The 18,825-nt window shown below is 42.2% G+C and overlaps 1 protein-coding gene across 3 annotated transcripts; it reads right to left on the reverse strand.

The window, feature by feature from the left end:
• Positions 1–1,243: 1,243 nt before the first annotated feature.
• On the reverse strand, positions 1,244–18,825 carry impg1b (interphotoreceptor matrix proteoglycan 1b). 3 transcript variants are annotated; one of them, XM_058614659.1, is made up of 19 exons: positions 18,402–18,825; positions 14,949–15,164; positions 13,977–14,143; positions 13,871–13,899; positions 13,139–13,173; positions 12,976–13,022; positions 12,741–12,890; positions 11,588–11,646; positions 11,299–11,498; positions 10,792–11,220; positions 9,718–10,292; positions 9,351–9,440; positions 5,568–5,787; positions 4,290–4,500; positions 3,491–3,676; positions 3,232–3,415; positions 2,596–2,679; positions 2,459–2,477; positions 1,244–1,854 (listed from the first exon to the last, which is right to left on the reverse strand). In XM_058614659.1, the coding sequence occupies exons 1-19, from the start codon at positions 18,466–18,468 to the stop codon at positions 1,835–1,837; spliced, it is 2,988 nt and encodes a 995-aa protein (XP_058470642.1). In that variant the 5' UTR covers positions 18,469–18,825; the 3' UTR covers positions 1,244–1,834. The 3 variants fall into 3 exon arrangements, with proteins under 3 accessions (XP_058470642.1, XP_058470643.1, XP_058470646.1); XM_058614660.1 differs by lacking the exons at positions 2,459–2,477; positions 9,351–9,440; XM_058614663.1 differs by lacking the exons at positions 2,459–2,477; positions 3,232–3,415 and having other exon boundaries at positions 1,773–1,854; positions 18,402–18,824.

The raw sequence follows: 18,825 nt of genomic DNA on the forward strand, positions 1-18,825 counted from the left end.
CTTGGTAACATACAGTAGCTGTGCGTGGCTAATGCTCTGTAAATGGATCTGACATTAAAATGCTAATAGCCGCTAACAAGATTAGAGTGCAGATTAATTGAACAGCATTGCCTAATGCACTGCTGATGTCATCACTGAGCTGACACTTGCTCCAGTAGAGCGATCACCTCGAGCTCCGGTAGCCGACTTCACACAACCAAGGTGCGCCCCCATGGCAGGGTACAACGCTGTTCGACTCTATAGACGTTTATGACACATGAATCAGTCTCTACACTAGCTGTTTTCATCATATAAGTGAAGATTGTAGATAACTATTGTGCCAAAAGAGTCAGAGACAAGCGAACAGGAGAGCCTTTGACCGGATCCCCCACAGATCCAGAGACGACGGAGGTGAATCGCTCCTCGCTCACAGCGAGCAGGAGAAGATGGACTGATGCGAATCGACGAGCAATGGATTTCCTGTTTATTAGCTGAATAACTGACTCAGTCTAACTGACACACAAGTCTGCACAGCATCTGCATCTCCAGAGTTGAATGAAAGCCAGGTTGCATTCATTTGTTTCCTTCCAGGTTCTTGGAAACCTTGAGTAGTTGGGTTTCCATTACCCCTAGAAATGTGAAAAACCTAAATATCGCAATAAAACCCAGGTAGAAACCTTAATTTTGAAAAACCTACATTAGCCAGCATTAAACAGCATTAGCGGCAATCAAGATCCCTGTAACAAAACCATGGAAAGGCAAAAAAATGCTTTGGGCCATCTTCTTCAAAGTGGAGTCTCCTGGGACAGCTCATACTCAAAACACCCGTCACTGGAAACACCTGTCGTAATTTCAGAAATATCACTTTTATTTTGCTATTTGTTTATTTTCTTAGTAGAAGCACAACTAGCGACTCTCTGGAGTGAGATAAATGGCTGTTTATCTTGTAAGAAGTACGTTGGACGTTGGAAGGATCAGATATTTTCAGTTGGTCAAGTTTTGCGATATATCGGTCGGTCTCCATGGATATAAAGTGCACAGTAAATTCTGACAGGGTGGTGGTTTGTCAGCGTCAGCGGTGTGAGGCAGCAGTGGTGGAGTAAGAAATGAGTGAGGGAGGACTGTCTGACTGTGTGAGAGTGCCTTTGATTGAGGTCAGCTGGGGGTTTATGACAACAGTGTCCAGCAATTTATCTCAATTAGTCAAACCCCCACAAGCTCTGAGTGTTAAAAGAAAAACCACATGAAATGCGTCGTTTTTTTGTTTTTTTTTATGCAAAAACATATAATTGTTTGTTTTTTAAATGGAAAATGTGTAAAAAAGAAAATCTCACAAGATCAGCGGGAGCTGTTTTGAATAGTGGTAGATAGTGTACGGTATTTCTATACACAATATGTCATGACCAACAGCAGCTCATACATTCATTCTCTTTTTGGGAAACAACAACGTCGAGGAGAGCATTAAAAGAGCCTCGTAAAGTCTAACGTCAAGATACCGCCACGTGTATCAGTATGTGAATAATAAATACCTCAGTGTGAGGGAAAAATACAACAACCTTTTGCCAAGGGTAAACAGGAAATGTCCCTACTATATAATAATATATGAAATAAATATTTAGGTTACCACTTTAAGACAACCCAAGTCCACCATAACATCCCTGTCTAAAAAATACTGTCCTTAATATGAACGAATAATCCCGACCAATGGTCTATTGTACCTGCATCCTATAGACAGTAGAATCTTCTTGCTCTTTGTCGCCATGTTCGCTTCTCCTCCTTCTCTCGCTGTGATCAAATAATTCATACTTCAAATCCTTCATTATCTGGCATCCGTAAAAGACAACATGTCCCGTCGTCATTTGGCAGGGACCACGTCTAAAGGAGGGAGCAAGGAGAGTGACTCATTAGCATTTCTTTCTCCAACAATAAATAACTGAAGAATACAGCCACACATTTAATTAAAATTCATAAGAAAGGCTTGATTTTCTTTGCTCAAATTTGATTGTAGAGCGATCAATCAACACGAGTCACTTTGAAAATAATTCCATTCCATGTATTGTCCGTCATTTATTTTCTAGATCAAGATTAATCGCGGCACTTTAAAGCGACACAGTGTAGGATTTCAACCTTCAACTAATGTCACCAAGATTATCTTGATGGTGAACTCATAACAGGGTGAGTGGCATCACCTGCACTGGTACTATGTAACCTGTGCCACAAAAAGAACAACAATATTCTACTTGATGGCGTGTGTCAGCTCAGAGCCGTGTTACTGAATCAGCTCGTCCTAAAGTTATTTAGAAGTCCTGCTTCAGAGTTTACCTGTGTTGTTGACATCAACATATATTTAACAACTGTTTTAACAAACAAACCCGAGAGCAAATCCTACATTGTGTTCCTTTTAATGCAGTCAATAGTGATTTGGTTTGTGATTAGAAAGCAAAATAATCAGAGAGGGCTGCAGGCACGGAGGTTTTACCTTTTACTGCATCATAGAGCTGTAAAATATTGGATGCAATCGTTACTAAGTATTAACAACACTGTCTTAAACCACGAGATATAATAATTCCTTCAAGTTTGCAGGTTTTTAATCAGGGTTGAGTCATTGGCCCTCACCTCATTGTGTGGTATGAAATGATGAAAGTCCACAATTTCCGAGACTAACTTTTCTGGTCTTGTTGTGTAGAGTTGTCTGGGGATCTGTGGAGACACAAAGTGGACAGGCTCAGTGATTACATCCCTGCTTCATTAACACGTTATAGTTCCAGAGGCATTTGGAGAAAGCTCATGCTACAGTAGAAGCAGAGGCACGACACCACGGGAACAATGTGCCACGGGGAAACAAGACAATACTACTGTGTGTGTCTTCAGAGCTCTGGACGCTGTGTGGTCCTTAAACTGCCAGAAACCGTGCTTGATCAAAGCCACGGAGCGACTAATGCAGGAACCTTGATCCAGATTTAATTAACTTTCAAAGCCACGGTGAACCGTTTCAAACTGTGCTCAAGTAATACTAACTAAATAAAAAAAATCAAGTGAATCAACTTTGATGGCGAGTTTAATGGAGATGAAGACGACACAAACTTAAGCAAGAAGAGCAGAAGGGTTGTTTGTTACAGTGTATTAGAAGCAGAGGTGGAAAGTAATGTGTTAAGTAAAATGTTACCACAGTAGTGGTACTATGACTTGAGTTTGTTGCAGCGTATTAGTTTGTATTAATTAGTTATTCTGTGCCCGCGTCGCACAGTGTACCTCAATACTCAGATGTATATTCTCAATTGAGGCTAAATGTTCCTGCTCAGACTGTTGGGACCGGGAGGAGGCGGAACTCGAAGGACACGGCAACGTGGTCACTTGAGTTAAAACACCGTCATCGTTCTCAAACACTGGGTTCACCCTCAAAGTGTTCTCAAAGGCATAGGGAGCGAGGGTGTGCCTACAGGGATGGAGGAGATGCTTTTAAAACACAAAATAAACATTCAGCCAAATCGGCGTAACCGCTCATACTTACACCAAAGTCACAGCCTTCCTCGTCTTAATGCATTTCTTGTTAATGAATATCAAAACGCCAATGATGGCACAAACAAAGCAGAGACTCCCCACGAGGCAGGTTATAATTAGTGGAGGGTCCACTGGCATCGATACCAGCTCGTTACAGCGCTCTCCATGGTAGTGCCAGTATTTGCCTACAGGACATCTGAAAGAGACGAGAACATGTATGTAGGCCAGAGTCGTACTCTTTATACTCTTCACTTCTTTTTAATTAAAAATGGAGGTATTACATGTTTGCATTTTCTCACGCGCTTCATTACAAATACCCCGAAATCCACGTTATTGTTATTTTTCTGACGCTTTGAGAAAATGGGTCATTTTCAGAAGAACATACAAAATACAAGATTATTTCCCTGCAATAAGTCTGGTTTTTAACTAAATTATGTATATCAAGGTATGGAACCAGGATTATCTCCAGATGACTTGACTCCATAAATGATTTGCTGTACAACAAAATGGCTGTAAATAACCTCTATAAATCAAAAATGAAAGTCCACACACAAACACAGAAGCAGCAAAAGGAGCCACTTGGTGTAGTTAGTTCCAGAAATGTCGTTATTCAGTACATTAAACAGATTAATGGCTACTCACACTTCTTTTTTTCATTTGGATGCATTAAAAACAAGTTGTAATAATATTTTTTACGACACCAACAGCTTTACAACATTCTCTCATTCCCACGGCATCATTATTCGTTTCACACTGGACCTCTGGGCTCCGTCTCTGGTGTTGTGTCTCATCCGTCATATGTTGTGTACCTGCATGTGGCTCCGTGCCCCGGGATTATTTCACACAGGCCTCCGTTCAGGCAATAATCGGGCCGCAGAGAGCAGGTGCTCTGACACGGCAGGCCGTCCGCGGCGCTGTAGCCCGGGTCACACAGACACTGGGCCTCGTCCGTCCAGCTGTTGACCACACAGCGGGAAAACTCGTTGCAGGCCAGGAACTTACAGGGGTCGCCTTGGTCGGCTGGAAACAGCAGAGAGGAGCACAGGAAACACACAGGAAACACACAAGTAATGAAATCCACACTATACCAGGACAGGTGAATGATGAGGAGAGGTGAATGAATGATGAGGATAGGTGAATGGATGGAGGACAGGTGAATGAATGATGAGGACAGGCGAATGCATGATGAGGACAGGTGAATGCATGATGAGGACAGGTGAATGAATAATGAGGACAGGTGAATGGATGGAGGACAGGTGAATGGATGATGAGGACAGGTGAATGGATGGAGGACAGGTGAATGTATGATGAGGACAAGTGAATGGATGATGAGGACAGGCGAATGCATGATTAGGACAGGTGAATGCATGATGAGGACAGGTGAATGAATAATGAGGACAGGTGAATGGATAGAGGACAGGTAAATGAATGATGAGGACAGGTGAATGGATGGAGGACAGTTGAATGAATGATGAGGACAGGTGAATGGATGGAGGACAGGTGAATGAATGATGAAGACAGGCAAATGCATGATGAGGACAGGTGAATGAATAATGAGGACAGGTGAATGGATGGAGGACAGTTGAATGGATGATGAGGAAAGGTGAATGAATGATGAGGACAGGTGAATGGATGAGGACAGGTGAATGGCTGGAGGACAGGTGAATGAATGATAAAGACAGGTGAAAGAATGATAAAGACAGGTGAATGGATGATGAGGACAGGTGAATGAATGATAAAGACAGGTGAATGGATGATGAGGACATGTGAATGATGAGGACAGGTGAATGCATGATGAGGACAGGTGAATGAATAATGAGGCCAGGTGAATCGGCCCCTAAGGTCCCTGAGTGAGTGCGAAAGGTAAAGCATTTGTGACCTTTGAACTTTAACTTGAGGCCATTTTTAGACCAGTACTTTTACTTGTACTCCAGTAAAACGTTATAGCGTCACTTTTACTTGAGTAGAATACTTCAGTACTCTTTCCACCTCTGCCTGTGCACAGTGTGTGAGAGTGGTGTGTGGAGCCAAAAGGGCTTAATCAGCACAGCAGTATAGAAAATCATTTCAAGACAAGGCCATTTCACCTGGTTCTACTTCCAAAGAGCGACTGTCGATCTCAATGTCGAGCCGCTTAGACGCCGCATTGCAGAAGTCTTCGAGCACGCAGTGCACAGCCTCTGTGACGTTGTAAGGTACTGGTTTGTCCAGTTTCATCTTGCTGTTCACCACAACGCTGCCATTCCTGAAATTGAGGATCTCCAGCTGTTTGAATCCAGTCAAGTTGGACTGAAGATATGGCAAAAGCTGTGGGAGCGAAAGAGTAAATCAATTCTCCGTTCCATCAACTTGTTTCAAATGTGCCAAAGTCATTAGAAAAGATTAGTGGCTAAAAGAGAACAGCAGACAAGCACAGAATCTTTTTCTTTTTCACAAGGGTATTGACAGTTAAATGAAATTATGTCCGAGTAAAGTCTGTGTCGAGTGTCAGTGGAAAAACCGTGCGCTTAAGAAATGACCGGGGGAGCAGAGACCACACTGACAGGACTTGGCGATCACCTGATTCTAAATTATTCATGTCACATTTCTACAGTGTGAATGCTATGAATAGTTGGTTAATTAAATTTTGATGCGAGCATGAAATCCTGCACGAATTACTCTTCTGACTGTGTAATTAGATCCGGCACATGAATTAGGGCTAGGGTTCGAGCTTGTTAGCGGAAGACACCACAGAGTCAAAACACAGTAAACTATATCTAAATAAATGACATTTTTGTAGTATAGTATGTTACACCGCTATATCTTTATCTGAGGCAGCAGCAGAAAGTCAACTATCCAACGTGTCCTCAGCTCATCCGTCCCATACCAAAAAGGATGTGAACACATTTTCAATATTTTTACTGCAAGAAATCCACATTACTTAGTTATTACTGTGACTTTTAGAGAACGTGGGTCCTTTTGATTCCCCAATAACTACATACACAACGTCCAATATCTTACACATCAAGGTATGGAACCAACGTCGTTTCACATATTTGCTTCCATGTAGAAAGAAACTTTCCCTCAGCCTCAGATAACTGAGGAAACCAATCTGTCAAGACTATGCACTTGGACTGACGACGCCGGGAGGAAGTCGGGCCGAGGCAAGTAATGGACCTGCATCGATGTCCATCGATCTGCACCACTCTCCTCCTCCCAGCCACTTCGCGCTCGGCAGCGACGAGGCAAACATCAAACCACCGCAGTGTGAGAGGGGGAGAGATTACGGCGCTTTAGCTCGCCTGGCTGTCGAGCAGGAGATAAGAGGCCCCGTAAGCAGCTCCGCTCTGATTGGGTTACTTCACTTATCACTGGCAGACAGTTTACTGAGGGCCAGGTCCCTATAGCTAGAGGAGAGAGGACGAGAGGGTCCAGAATTGAGCACAAAATGGGCAGTTTAACTGGACACAGCCTCCATTTGTCTCAATGCACAATGTCAACTTATGGACGTTGTCGATTAGATACCAATCTATTGCTCTATTGCCTCTCGCACAAGGTCAAGGCCGAGTTGTGTCACCAGTGTTCGGTGCAGTCTGTGCACGGGCCGAGGGGAAAAGCAGAGATTCCATCGGTTTTTCCCCAAATAAACGCTGACACAAACAGCCATAATTTCATTCTTCAAACACATTTGCTTCTCAGAGGTTACACTTGTATCTACTGGTTCTTTGTTGTTGTTGTTGTTGTTGTTTTTGGGAAAATCAGGTGAAACATCCCTTCATCTCTGAGGTCCAACTATAATAAAAGGCATAATAGGGGTTTGTGTGCTACCATGAAAATGTACTGAAGTCATTCCAACCTCCATGTCCATATTTATTGGTTGCGTTACAAACCAGTAGGTACAGGAGTAATGGAGGACTAATGCACAGGGAAACAGGAGAGACCAAAGCTCATATTTCATAAATATATGTATATGGGGAACACTAAATGTACCATATGATAAAAGGGTGCAATATCCAGTAAAACATTACAGGTTTCATTGTGTCCATTTAAATGGGCTGTGTAATGCATGTTTGACTTTATGCTACTTTCCAGTGATTTATTAACCATTCTTGACCATGTTGCGGTGTTTTGATTCAAATAGCCCATTTAAAGGAAGCCATAGAAATGGGAAAATCAACGATTAACAGCGTATTTAAAAAAATAATAATAAATACTTACCACTTAGTTTTGCCAGGAAGCTAAATAGAGTCATTCACGAGGATAATTGCAGAAACCACGGTTTGAGCAACCATTAAAGATTGGAAATGGAGTGTTCTTTTGTTCATGTAAGTTTATACTAAGCGATTTACATACATGTTGTGTCTACGTGTGGAGACTAAAAGTGAACAGGAATCTTTACTTTGAAGGCTGCGGCATCAGCAACAAAACACACAATCCAATTTGTATTGAACCTCCTCAGTTTGATGTTCATGCGCTTATATAATGGAGCCTAAAAATATACGCTCTCCACGAGCCTTAAAGGAAGAGGGATGTCACACGATGCTTCTGTCTTTGACGTGAGGTAATGGATGCATTTTTAATGGGGAACTAAACCCTTAAACCACTTTTTTTTCCTGGTAAAAACCAGTGTATATTAGCACCATGCCATGAGGAGATGAGATTAAACTCGACTTGTAACAAACATTGATAAAGTCTTCTCTTTTGTCTCTTTAGTGTCGTTACTGACTCATGCAGAGCTTGAGTATAGTATAGTATACCAGGCCTTTAACACTCCATCATAGTATTTAGTCATGTTATTTATACATATTGTGATTAAAAACTACCTCACTACCACTCGTGTGGGTCATATTCTGACTTTAACCAATCAACTTGTGACATCGGTCCACGGACACCTGAGCGACGCCCCCCGCTAAGCAGATCGGAAGCCATTAATAGCATAGCGCAATGCGTGCGCTGCCGGAAATGACCGGAATTACTCAAAGCTCCTTACCACGAGAGTCACAAACCAATGACTAAGGCAGACTTAAGTCCCATGATTCAGCCTCACCACGGCTACTTTACTCCCTTACATGTATACAACAGCATTACGGCTTTAAAACGTCATTGACCCGAGTAGCTTTGCGATTAGCTTCACTAAGCACTCATTCATTCATTCATTTTTTCATCCACTCGCTCACTCGGCAAGGTCATCTGTAAAGCCTCAAACAACACACAAGTCAATGCTGTATCACACATTTAAAGAGACAATTAATTATTGTATGCTACATTATAAAAGCTGCGTCAACATCTGGATGTGACGGATTCATTCATCTTCTTTCTTCAGGTTAAAGAAAATAGTGATTATAATGTAAAGCAATTTGCCCTGGGATTAATACACAACTCCTTATATGGACATCCTGGGGGGGTGTGTTTATAGGTCACATATTCAGGCTTTAAAAATGTGTTTTTTGTTGAGTCAAAGTTATGATTTTAAACATTTTGAGTGCTTTTCTCTCAGGTGTGTTTACATAGTTGGTGAAAAGGAAATGAGTTTTTCCATCAGATTGTCTGAAAAAGAGGTTTTAACATAGTAATGGTTAACTCTAAGGGTTAAAAAAAAGGAAATAAAAAGACAAGAAGGTATGGATTCAACAAGAGTGAAAATAGCATGTCAGGTGTTGTTTTTTATGAATGAAGTGAAAGAGTGAAGAAAATAGTGAAACAGAAAAAGCCAAGATATAAGCACAATTCAGATTTTTAAAGCAAAACATACAAAACACAAAAATATGTGGACAAAAGCGAAGCAAATGTTAGAAACGTTAGTTACTTTTTTGGAAAAAAAAGGGGGTTAGTGACGAAGGTTGTGCTCTCTCTGAGGCAGCAGTAGTTCCAATATGGAAAAACAAAAATACCGGTATGGAGGCTAAAGTCGTCTGTCGCTTAGGCGCAGATTTACTGGAAGCTCCAGGGTTTGGCGACTTCCTGGAGCCAGAGTGCTGTGTCTAATGAAAAAGAATATTGTGCTTTTTTGTTTGTGCACTGCAGGACTCAGATTCTGACAACTAAATGTAAAAAAAAAATCCACATTTATTATGATAATAAGTGCCATATTATGAATGAACAAACAACTTTGAGGATAAGGCTTACTGGAGGACGCATCCGGGGGCTACTCACAAAGTTTAAAAGTAAATATTGCATCAACAGCTTTGGCTACAGGAGCCAGTGTGAAAATGCAGCATGAAGAAACATAACATCCAGCACAAAGGCCTGTGTACCTACCAGCTCAAGAAAGGTATTCTCCAGGGACTTATATTCCGGGGAGGTCTTGTTGAACAGGTCATCAGAAAACATCATGTTTGTGACCCTCAAGCTAAAGAAAACCACTAACTCTTTGCTCTTGCCCACCGCAGTCATCAGAGGGGTGCCGCCTCGCCTCAGGGCCGGTGCGGCTGTGGATTCACGTGGACGCTGGTCAGACTCAGAGGAGAGTCCACTGCCGATCTCTTCCTCCAGGCGTCTGGTCACTTCCGCCTCTTCTGCTCTGCTCCGATCTGCTCCGACGTCCTCGTCGACATCCGAGTTCTCAGAGGGATAGTTAGTGGAGAGCGGGCTTGTTCCACTCTGGCCTCCATGAGACTCTTCACCGCTCTCTACAGGGGACGGCACAAGCTCCACATCTGCCTCTGCGTCAGTGCTTTGGACTGGATCTCCATGAGATGACGGCGTTTCGGTCTTGGCATGATCTGTGGACTGAGGTACATCTGCTCTGTCGCTCATCACTTCTCCAGACTGGGATTCTGGATCTGCAGAGGGACCGTGCTCATCCTGTCGCTCAGGATCAACCGGTTCGAGTTCTTGTAAAAATCAAAAAATCAAAATCTGTTAGGCAGGTATGAGTTTATAAGAAACCACAATTTCACTGCAGCTTTATATTTTGTTATAGTTTCTGTACACTGTGTGTTAAACCTGCAGGTGCAGATTGTTCAGTTTGCATAATCTCTAAACAAAACAAACATGACTGGAAGCAGCATCACTCGGTTCATAAATTATGGATTTTATAGACATTCTGGTGGTTAAAGTCTTCATGGTTGTTTTCTCTCTGTTCTGTCAAAGAGCTTTTTAAACACTACTTTCTTGCTATTTAAACACACATTTTTACTTGTGAATCCCATGGAAATGGTTTGTTTGTAAGAAATAAAACTCAGAAAAGAGAGTAAAGTTAACTTTTTAAAGGATCTTTGTGTTGGACCTAATCTGATTTTACACCACAAGCTGTTGTTTGCCAAGCTCCTGTGTGACTTTCAACCTCCGACTACAAAAAGAAACCCAAGATTGAACCTGAAGCCTCCTCACCATTTGTCACCTGTTCTCCAGGATCAGCCTCATCTCCCTTGTATTGTTGAGGCGGCGGCGTCTCCTCCACCTCTGATTCTGCCTCTCGCTCTGCAGCAGTTTCAGTCAATGACGTCGGAGTGCCGACGTCGCCGGCCTCTTGAGCGCTGCCGCCTGTGGATTCCTCCTCCTCTGCTGCCGTGACATGAATCTCTGAATGACTGACGACAGGAGTGGCTTCTTGCAGGGTGTTTGGAATGAAAGGCTCAAATGTGTGCGCTTCTGGTGCGACCGCAGACGCTTCCAGAAGGTTTTCTTTCACTGCCATCGAGGGGAAGAAACCAGAAATGGGCATGTTGTCCTCTTCTGGAGTCTTTGAGGTGTTGTCCTCAGAAACTATGGTCTCCAATGAGTTCATCCCAAGCTCAGAATCTGGATAAATAGTGGTTACTGAAATGGAATAGTTAAACATGTTTATAGCACCTGATCTGAGCACTCGGTCAAATGTGCGTGTGATGTTATTCCTACCAGCCTCAAAGCTGAGTGTGTGTATGTCCAGCAGCAGTGACGGCTCCTGTTTTAAGGCCTTTACAATGATGTTCTTCAGTTTGGGAGCGTTTACGTCCTCGTCTAGTTCAACCCCGGGCTCCCCGAGACCCGCGGGGTCGTCACTGAGCTCCGTCTCTCCATTAAAGACCACGGCGCAGCGCACGGACACGTCCTCCGAACTGAACAACACAACAGGCCGTGTCAGGATCTCCCGAGGCAGACGGGAAATCAAATGAATGATGTATTAGGGGGCTGGAATAAGACTTACTGAACTCCCAGAACACGGATCTCTTTGAATCCTGGAATTTTCTCAAACACATGAAGCATCTTTACAGAGAAACATAACAGAGACAGGTATAGGTGACATGCGTTGACACAAGAATAACAAATGAAAATGGAAACATTGACGAGAGGCACACTCTGAGCAGACAGCAAGAATAACCGGCTACTGCAAAGTGGTGAAAAAAAAAAAAAACGATGCCATGTCGTATTAATAATAGATCGGCCGCGATGAGCAACATGCAAATGCAGTTTCCTCTTGTTTTTCCTAATCAGCTGCTGTTGTGAAATTGGAGAGAAAGCCTGGCAGAAAGTCTTAATTATATTTGCATGTCTGATGATGTGGTGCCTCCGACTTTTCTGGGCCAAGATAATCTCTTAAAAGTAAGATAATCTCTTAAATTATCTTTAAGTACAAAGCCCAGCACCACCTCTCCTCTCAGATGTGCCGCTTGACATCCTCCTGCTCCGCGTTGCAATATTTATACTCTGCACTACAAGTAAATACGATGAATCCTCAGTGAAATGGTGTCAGTGGATCTCGTGATTCTGAAACTTTCATGACGTGAAAATGGAATATGGTTCCTCCGTTTCCATACAGCTAAGATTTAAGAGCTATTGAACAGTTTGTTATCATTTTATCTATTTTATCAATTGATGGATTTCATTTTGAGATCTTGTCTGTCTTGACTTTTTTGTTTTGCTTATTTTAACCACAAAAGGGCCAGAAAATGATGATTTTACCGATTTTTCCACAATAACTTTCATGTCTGGCAGTTATTTACAATGTATTGCACGTTAAAATAGTGAATTAAATTAAAATGTTTTTTATTGAGAAAAAACAATGTAGTAGCAGATTTTGCATTTAAACATATTTAAAATAACATTTGTTTGATAATAAAGATACTGATTCTTCATCTTCCTGCAACAGCGCGAGTGAAATTACCGTAATAACCACATGTCGGCTTTGAGGTGCAACTTCTCAGCTTTCAGAAACCGTTGCAATTTTTTCCGATAGAACAAACCATTGTGTAATGACAGTAATGTAAAGTGTGTCGTCTGTGATATGCTCGGTGTTAAAGGGTAAAATATGAAGTTGTGTCATTTTGAACTGCAACGTAAAAGTGTCTGTAATCTCTCACCTTGTCTGCGAGCTCTCGCGTGAAGTCGCTGTAGTGGGGATCCTCGGGCTCGCCGAGCAGCCTGCTGTACGTCGGGTCCACGACGCTGACGCTGAACTCCACGATGTATTCCCGAGAGTCGTCTTTTATAACGTCGGGTTTCTCTTTGTTCTGGAAAACAAACAAACAAACAAACATCTGGCTCGTGACAATGTGATTCTCACAGAGAAGGTCAAAGGTGAGGGACCCGGCTCACCTCGTCGGTCTCAGTCGGAAGCAGAATCAGAGGCGGCGTCCAGGAGCCTGAGACAAAACAACCACACACACGCCGTTTAATGATCTAAAGCTACATGACAGCTGTTCATGAAGTGATTTCACTTCACACAGTGATTAATGTTCAGTATTTGGGTCCAACTCACACTCTCTGCCTGGCTCTGGGCTTCCACTGACAGCTCTGGAGCAAAACACAAAATCACATTTATTGAGAATGTGTTCATAGATGATTATATTTTCTAGAATACATTTGCATTAATCAATGTGTCCCCATTATTCACTTTAACAGACTTAGTCAGTGTGGACATCTTGGTTATATTTAGAGCTAAGGAATTGAAGCTGCAGTGCATAACTTGTTGATGTTTTTATTCTATAAAGCTGCGTCTATAAAGTTTTGTCGGTTAGGAGGTTTTTTTTTTTTGGAAAAGTTTTCTTTTGTTTGTTGTGAATTTTCTGTGGCTGCAGCATTTAGAGTTGTTTTTGTTTTGTGGGGCTTTGTGAGACGATGCTGGGTTTAAGGAAAAGACCGTAAAGGTGTGGATCCGTTCCTGAGGGAGCATTTATGAGTATCCACCAGCAATGCAGGGGCGCTACTCAATCACAAATTGTATCGTTGTAATCTCCATCGATATTGAAATGAAACAAATCACTTTGTGTACAAGATTTCCATGGTGTGAAAAGTTCCACTCCACAGCTGTAATAACTCCTCTGCTGCTTTCATTGCCTCTAGAAATGAAAACACTGGTAATTATTGACCAGTTATTGAGCAATTAAAACATACTCACTATTTGTCTTTGGAAAGGGACGACTGCAGACTTGGGAAATGAATTACCAGCAAAAACTTTGGAGAAATTTAAGAGGGGGGAAAATTGCCTCACCCTTCACTTTCATGCTGCTCAGCCACTCTCTGGAAAACAGGAAACACATATGAGCCGTCACATGTTCAAAGTGGGGAAACTCAAAGTGCTGCTGTGTGACACTCACTCTGGCCACCATCTCCAGATGTTCCTGAGAGCTGCTGAAGTTCTGGGCCAGGTCGTCCATGCAGAGGTTCTGGTGCTGGCAGGTGTAGACCCACGCTCTGTACTCGTCTGAGTTTGGGACCCTGTCCAAGAAGATCCGAAACGCCTCCCAGATGGCTTCCTGACACACTGAAAAATCAATAACTGAATCAAATGTCTTCTTTTGACTTTACTCGCACAGCGAAATACGCCACGAGACAGATTTAGGCACGGCAATTACGCCACGGTAAATCATGGAAACGTGTAAATCAAACGTTGGCGCTTACGCGGACGGAATAAAAAGCGGCGGTAATGTCTGTTTGAGTAAATGTCAAAGCGCGTTTGAAAGACATATTCATGTTCCTGGCATTTTTGTGAATATTAAAGTCGTGAGCACAAAGGCTCCCCCTAAAGCGACAAAGTGATTTATCTGCCTCTGTCGGGGGAAAACAAGCTCCACATTGTCTAATATATCGGCGCCTGTGGGAAATTCATTCTCTTAACAATCGGGGAGCGGATACAGTAGCCTGAATGCACCAAATTAATCAGCCTCATTTTGAAATCACATACACAACAGCTGCTGCGGAAACAATTTGTATTACCAATCAAATGCAACAGCCAAGACGGGCAATCTCAACTCGCGCACAATCCATCTCTCTTAGACACCAAATATTAGCATAAAACTTCATTATGTCAAGTGTTTTGCTGTGCGTTTCCATAGAGTCGGGCTATCAAAGGGCTTTTGGTGTGGCATCACAACATCATCATCGTCGTCGTCATCATAATCATCATCATCGGGCTCGAGAAGAGCAGAAAAACAAACACGACATTTGATTTACATGATTGTTATCCTTTACCAATTAAAAGTTCTGCCAGGAGCAGGTGTTCAGCAGGTGTTACAGAGAGGCGAGATGTTCAATAACGATGTTTCTACAACAGTTCAATGTCTCCGCACCTCTGAGCTTGTAGTAGGCTCGGTGGCTGCCGACGATCGCCTTCATCGTCTCCTGCGGACACACTTTGACCCCGGTGGTGAACAGTTCCGACCTCTTGACCCGATGCCGCTCGCGCTCTGCTCCGACGTCTGCGTTGCGTCGGATCGGTCGAGGGGATTCCAGGAAGTGTCTGTGCTTCACATCCCGGAGTCCAGGAAAACTATGTCCTCGAAGGTCTGCAGTCACAATATTTTAGTAGGAAGATTAGTAAGAGGTTACAATATTGAACATTTTATCTTACATGAGATGTTGGTTACATCCTGTGGACTCTCATAAAAGTGGAGATGTTTCATTACTTTGTAGGAAACAGTGTGTGTTTGGATGTCGTTGCTTCATAGGTCATTTAGAATTGCTGACCTCATTGTTTCCTTGTTTAAAAATAATGTATTGTACTGTAAATCCTCTTCACACGCCGATTGTAACCAATTAATGAATGCATTGTCAAAACAATTTCAAATGTAAGTCACCTGGGGAACAAATTGGAACTGGATAGTGATGCATCAATCAAACTGCTATCTGCCCCTTCTCTTTCCACATGCACGTACACCTCTTTGTGAATTAATCGCACAGGAGACAACGCCGGAGCTTCTGCGAGCTTGCTAAATCCAACGTTATGGCAGAATCTTTTTTCCAGAATCTTCAACCCTACCTTTAAGGGATACCTTTGATTACCAATTTTATAAAAGAAAAGAAAGAAAAACAGAGGTAAAGCATTCATTTTTTCCTGTTATCCCATGATAAAGAATTCATTACTCCGTGATCTCAAGATAACATGATAAAAATATAGTAGCAACCATGTACTTCATGTGTATTTGTAAGTATTTATGTAAATATCAAGCACTTTACACCTGCACGACTAAGATAATTGACTTAAAGTTATCATGCCACCTGCCTTTCCCTCTTTTTGTCTTGGATGTGCGAAGAAATGCTACATTTCTCAGTCGTGTACAAACCTCTGGGGCCCGATGCCTCCAGGTGCCGCTCGTAAGGGTAATGTTGCAAACACTGTGGAAAGTGCACATGCTGAAAGTCGATGAGTCAACCGTGGCTGCGGCGCTCGACTCAGCCCTTGTTGCTTCACTGACGCTGCTCCATTGGGCCACAAGTGTGAGGATTTTTTTTTTTATGTAGGTGAGAACATGCATAAAAATGCACACATAAAGATTACAGCTAATCCCTCCCCCTACCCTACCCTACAGGTACAAGCGATAATCCAACCGATCGTAGCAGCGACTGAAAACCAATCCTGTGATTCATGTATGCCCCAGCAATAACACAAGCACAGTCTTGGCCTGCATCATTAATTACAACACCACCACCAAATGCTGCAGAAATCAACTGCCCCAATTTTTCCGATCACCTGACCAACGGAAAACAAGCTCAGTCCGCCCGCGGAGGAATTGTACAAAGGTAATTCGGCACCATTACACAAGCCAGTGTGCCAGCACAGTACAGAATAAAGCTATTTTAGAAGAAAGGCACTCATTGTGATGCCAGGTGGCAAACCTCAGAGAGCTTCTTAAGACAATAAGCCAGGATTTATGAGCCCCGAAACACAGACTGGAGGTCAAACAAGACCCAAATAACAAAGTGTGTCTCCTCAGGATTAGAGTGGAGGCGCAGCATCAAGGTTATGGAGAAATAAAGAAAACGTAAATAAAGCTAGTGATTGTAAATAATATAATCACAAAGCATTTTTAAATCTTAATTGCAAATCACAAAATTGAATGATTGTTCTAGGTTATACACTCATTATTTAAAAATGTGATACAATACATGCCTCAGAGCACAGAGTTAATATTCCAAGGGTGTTCTGTTTTAATTTTTGAAGCAATATATTGCATTATTTGTCAGAAAAACTGACAAATAATGCAAAGAATTTCCCACAGTGCAGAGTGCGTATTATCACCGGTACAAACTGATGCAAAATAAACCTACAACATAATTGTCATATTTGGCTTTAAATTTACTCAAACTAAAGTAGAACACAGAGCATTTCGGGTGCTTTTTTCCCATCACTATATTAAAAAGTACAGTATATACAGAGGTTATCAGAATGTGCTATATAAAGTGTCTTATATTCTTTTTGTCACTACAATTTAGGCAATCTGATGAAAAAAACAACTATATAAACACACCTGAGCAAAAAATACTTATAATGTGTCAAATCGGATCGAAAAAAGGTCTATTTTTGTGACTTCTGCACAATTATTGCTACTTTATATCATTACTAAAAATGCGATATGAAATGAATCATACATTTTTTTAAAGCCTGAATATGTGACCTATAAACACACACGCCCAGGATGTCCATATAAGGCGTTGTATATTATTCCCACGTTAATTTACCAAGGGGTTAAAATTAATTTAATCTGTAATATTTACATTGGTAGTAAATTAACGATAAAAAAACGTAGATTAACAGTAATTTTATTAGCAGAAGTGTCAAATAATGCAGAGGATTAAGGGGATATACTGTTTCCTTCTCTCTCTGCTGACATGGAAAATGTTGCTGTTGTTAAATATCTCATATTAATATTGCAAATAATTATGTTTTGTGTGTTTATTTGCATATTTTTTTGAACCTGAGAATGAAAAAAGGTCAAATGCAGGGGCAGTTGTTGCCGTTGCCATTATGTTCCTCAAATCCAACTTTGGTCCAAATACGTCCCCCCGTCTCTCAGGTCAAACCATTCACCAACAGACTGGCTGGTGGTGTGTGTGTGTGTGTTTCCATGGGCAACCAGAGCAAAAATGTGAATCAGATTTTTGGGAAGATTGAAGACTGACTTGCACATGCTCAGACACGGGAGCCGGGGGTGAGAGGAGGGTGCGTTAATGCCTGGTGCAGCCCCGGGGCAAAAAAAAAGAAAAAGAAAAAAAAAGGCTTCACAGCTGAATTACAAGCCAGAAAAGATTAGTGTCCTGCAACAGTGCAAACAGAATGGCTTTTGTTTCCTTCGGGATAATGAGCTCACCCGGGCTCATCACGCTGAACAAGACAACCAGTGTGGACGCAAATGTTATCAGTGCTGAAGCGATGCTATCTTACTCAGTGTACATCCATTGAATGTCATCATCTATTAAATTCACTGTGAATATTCATGACATTCACAGAGGCTCGCTGGCTGCTTGACATTTTCCCAAATTATATATATATGTTGAGGGATTTTCTATAGTTTCCAGACTGGAAAGAACTGTTCAGCCATCACCTCTCCTGTCATGCACTAGAACCTCACGATTACAAAGAACTATGAGTAACAATGGACAAAAAATGTCCCTTTAACTTTTGCACATTTCTTCTTTTGTGCACATTATAATTGACATCTCTGCTTTGTGAAAATGGAAAAAGAAAGTCAGTAACTTCCCCTTGAACTGTTGAAATTGTGTGTGTTCACAGGCTGGATTCTTACCTCCACTTTGACTCGCATAGACGGTGAGAAGACACAAAGTGAAGAACAGTCCTGACTTCAAAAGCATGGTGGGCTACTTTCTATGGTTCTTTAAGCCCAATGTTGACATTTGTAAAGCGACCGCTGCAAACACTGATACAAATCCAGAACCGCTTTATCTCAAGTCCATTAACGGGCTGCACCAGAGGAGGACTGGTCTGGTCTGAGCTCCGGCTCAGGTCCTCAGCAGCACATAGTTCCTGGATGCTGTTGGGTCCCTGTAGAACACAGTGGTGGCTGCATGGATGGATGAGCAGAGGGAGCATGGGAGGGAAGAGAGGTGGAGGCAGGGAAACTTTGGCTCAGGAGTTTCCCCCGCTGCCACCGTCAGTATGACAACAGTGACGAGGTTAAAAAAGCAGGCTCTGGACTCGAGTCTAATCCT

The sequence above is a fragment of the Solea solea genome, chromosome 18 (assembly GCF_958295425.1).
Source record: "Solea solea chromosome 18, fSolSol10.1, whole genome shotgun sequence".
Taxonomy (NCBI): Eukaryota; Metazoa; Chordata; class Actinopteri; order Pleuronectiformes; family Soleidae; genus Solea; species Solea solea.

Coding starts and splice junctions, on each gene's coding strand:
- impg1b (XM_058614659.1), bottom strand. CDS start 18,468: ATGCTTTTGAAGTCAGGACTGTTCTTCACTTTGTGTCTTCTCACCGTC. Junction 13,023..13,138: donor CCCAGAGCCAGGCAGAGAGT/GTGAGTTGGACC, acceptor GTTTTGTCTCAG/GCTCCTGGACGCCGCCTCTG. Junction 11,499..11,587: donor ATCCGTGTTCTGGGAGTTCA/GTAAGTCTTATT, acceptor TGTGTTGTTCAG/TTCGGAGGACGTGTCCGTGC.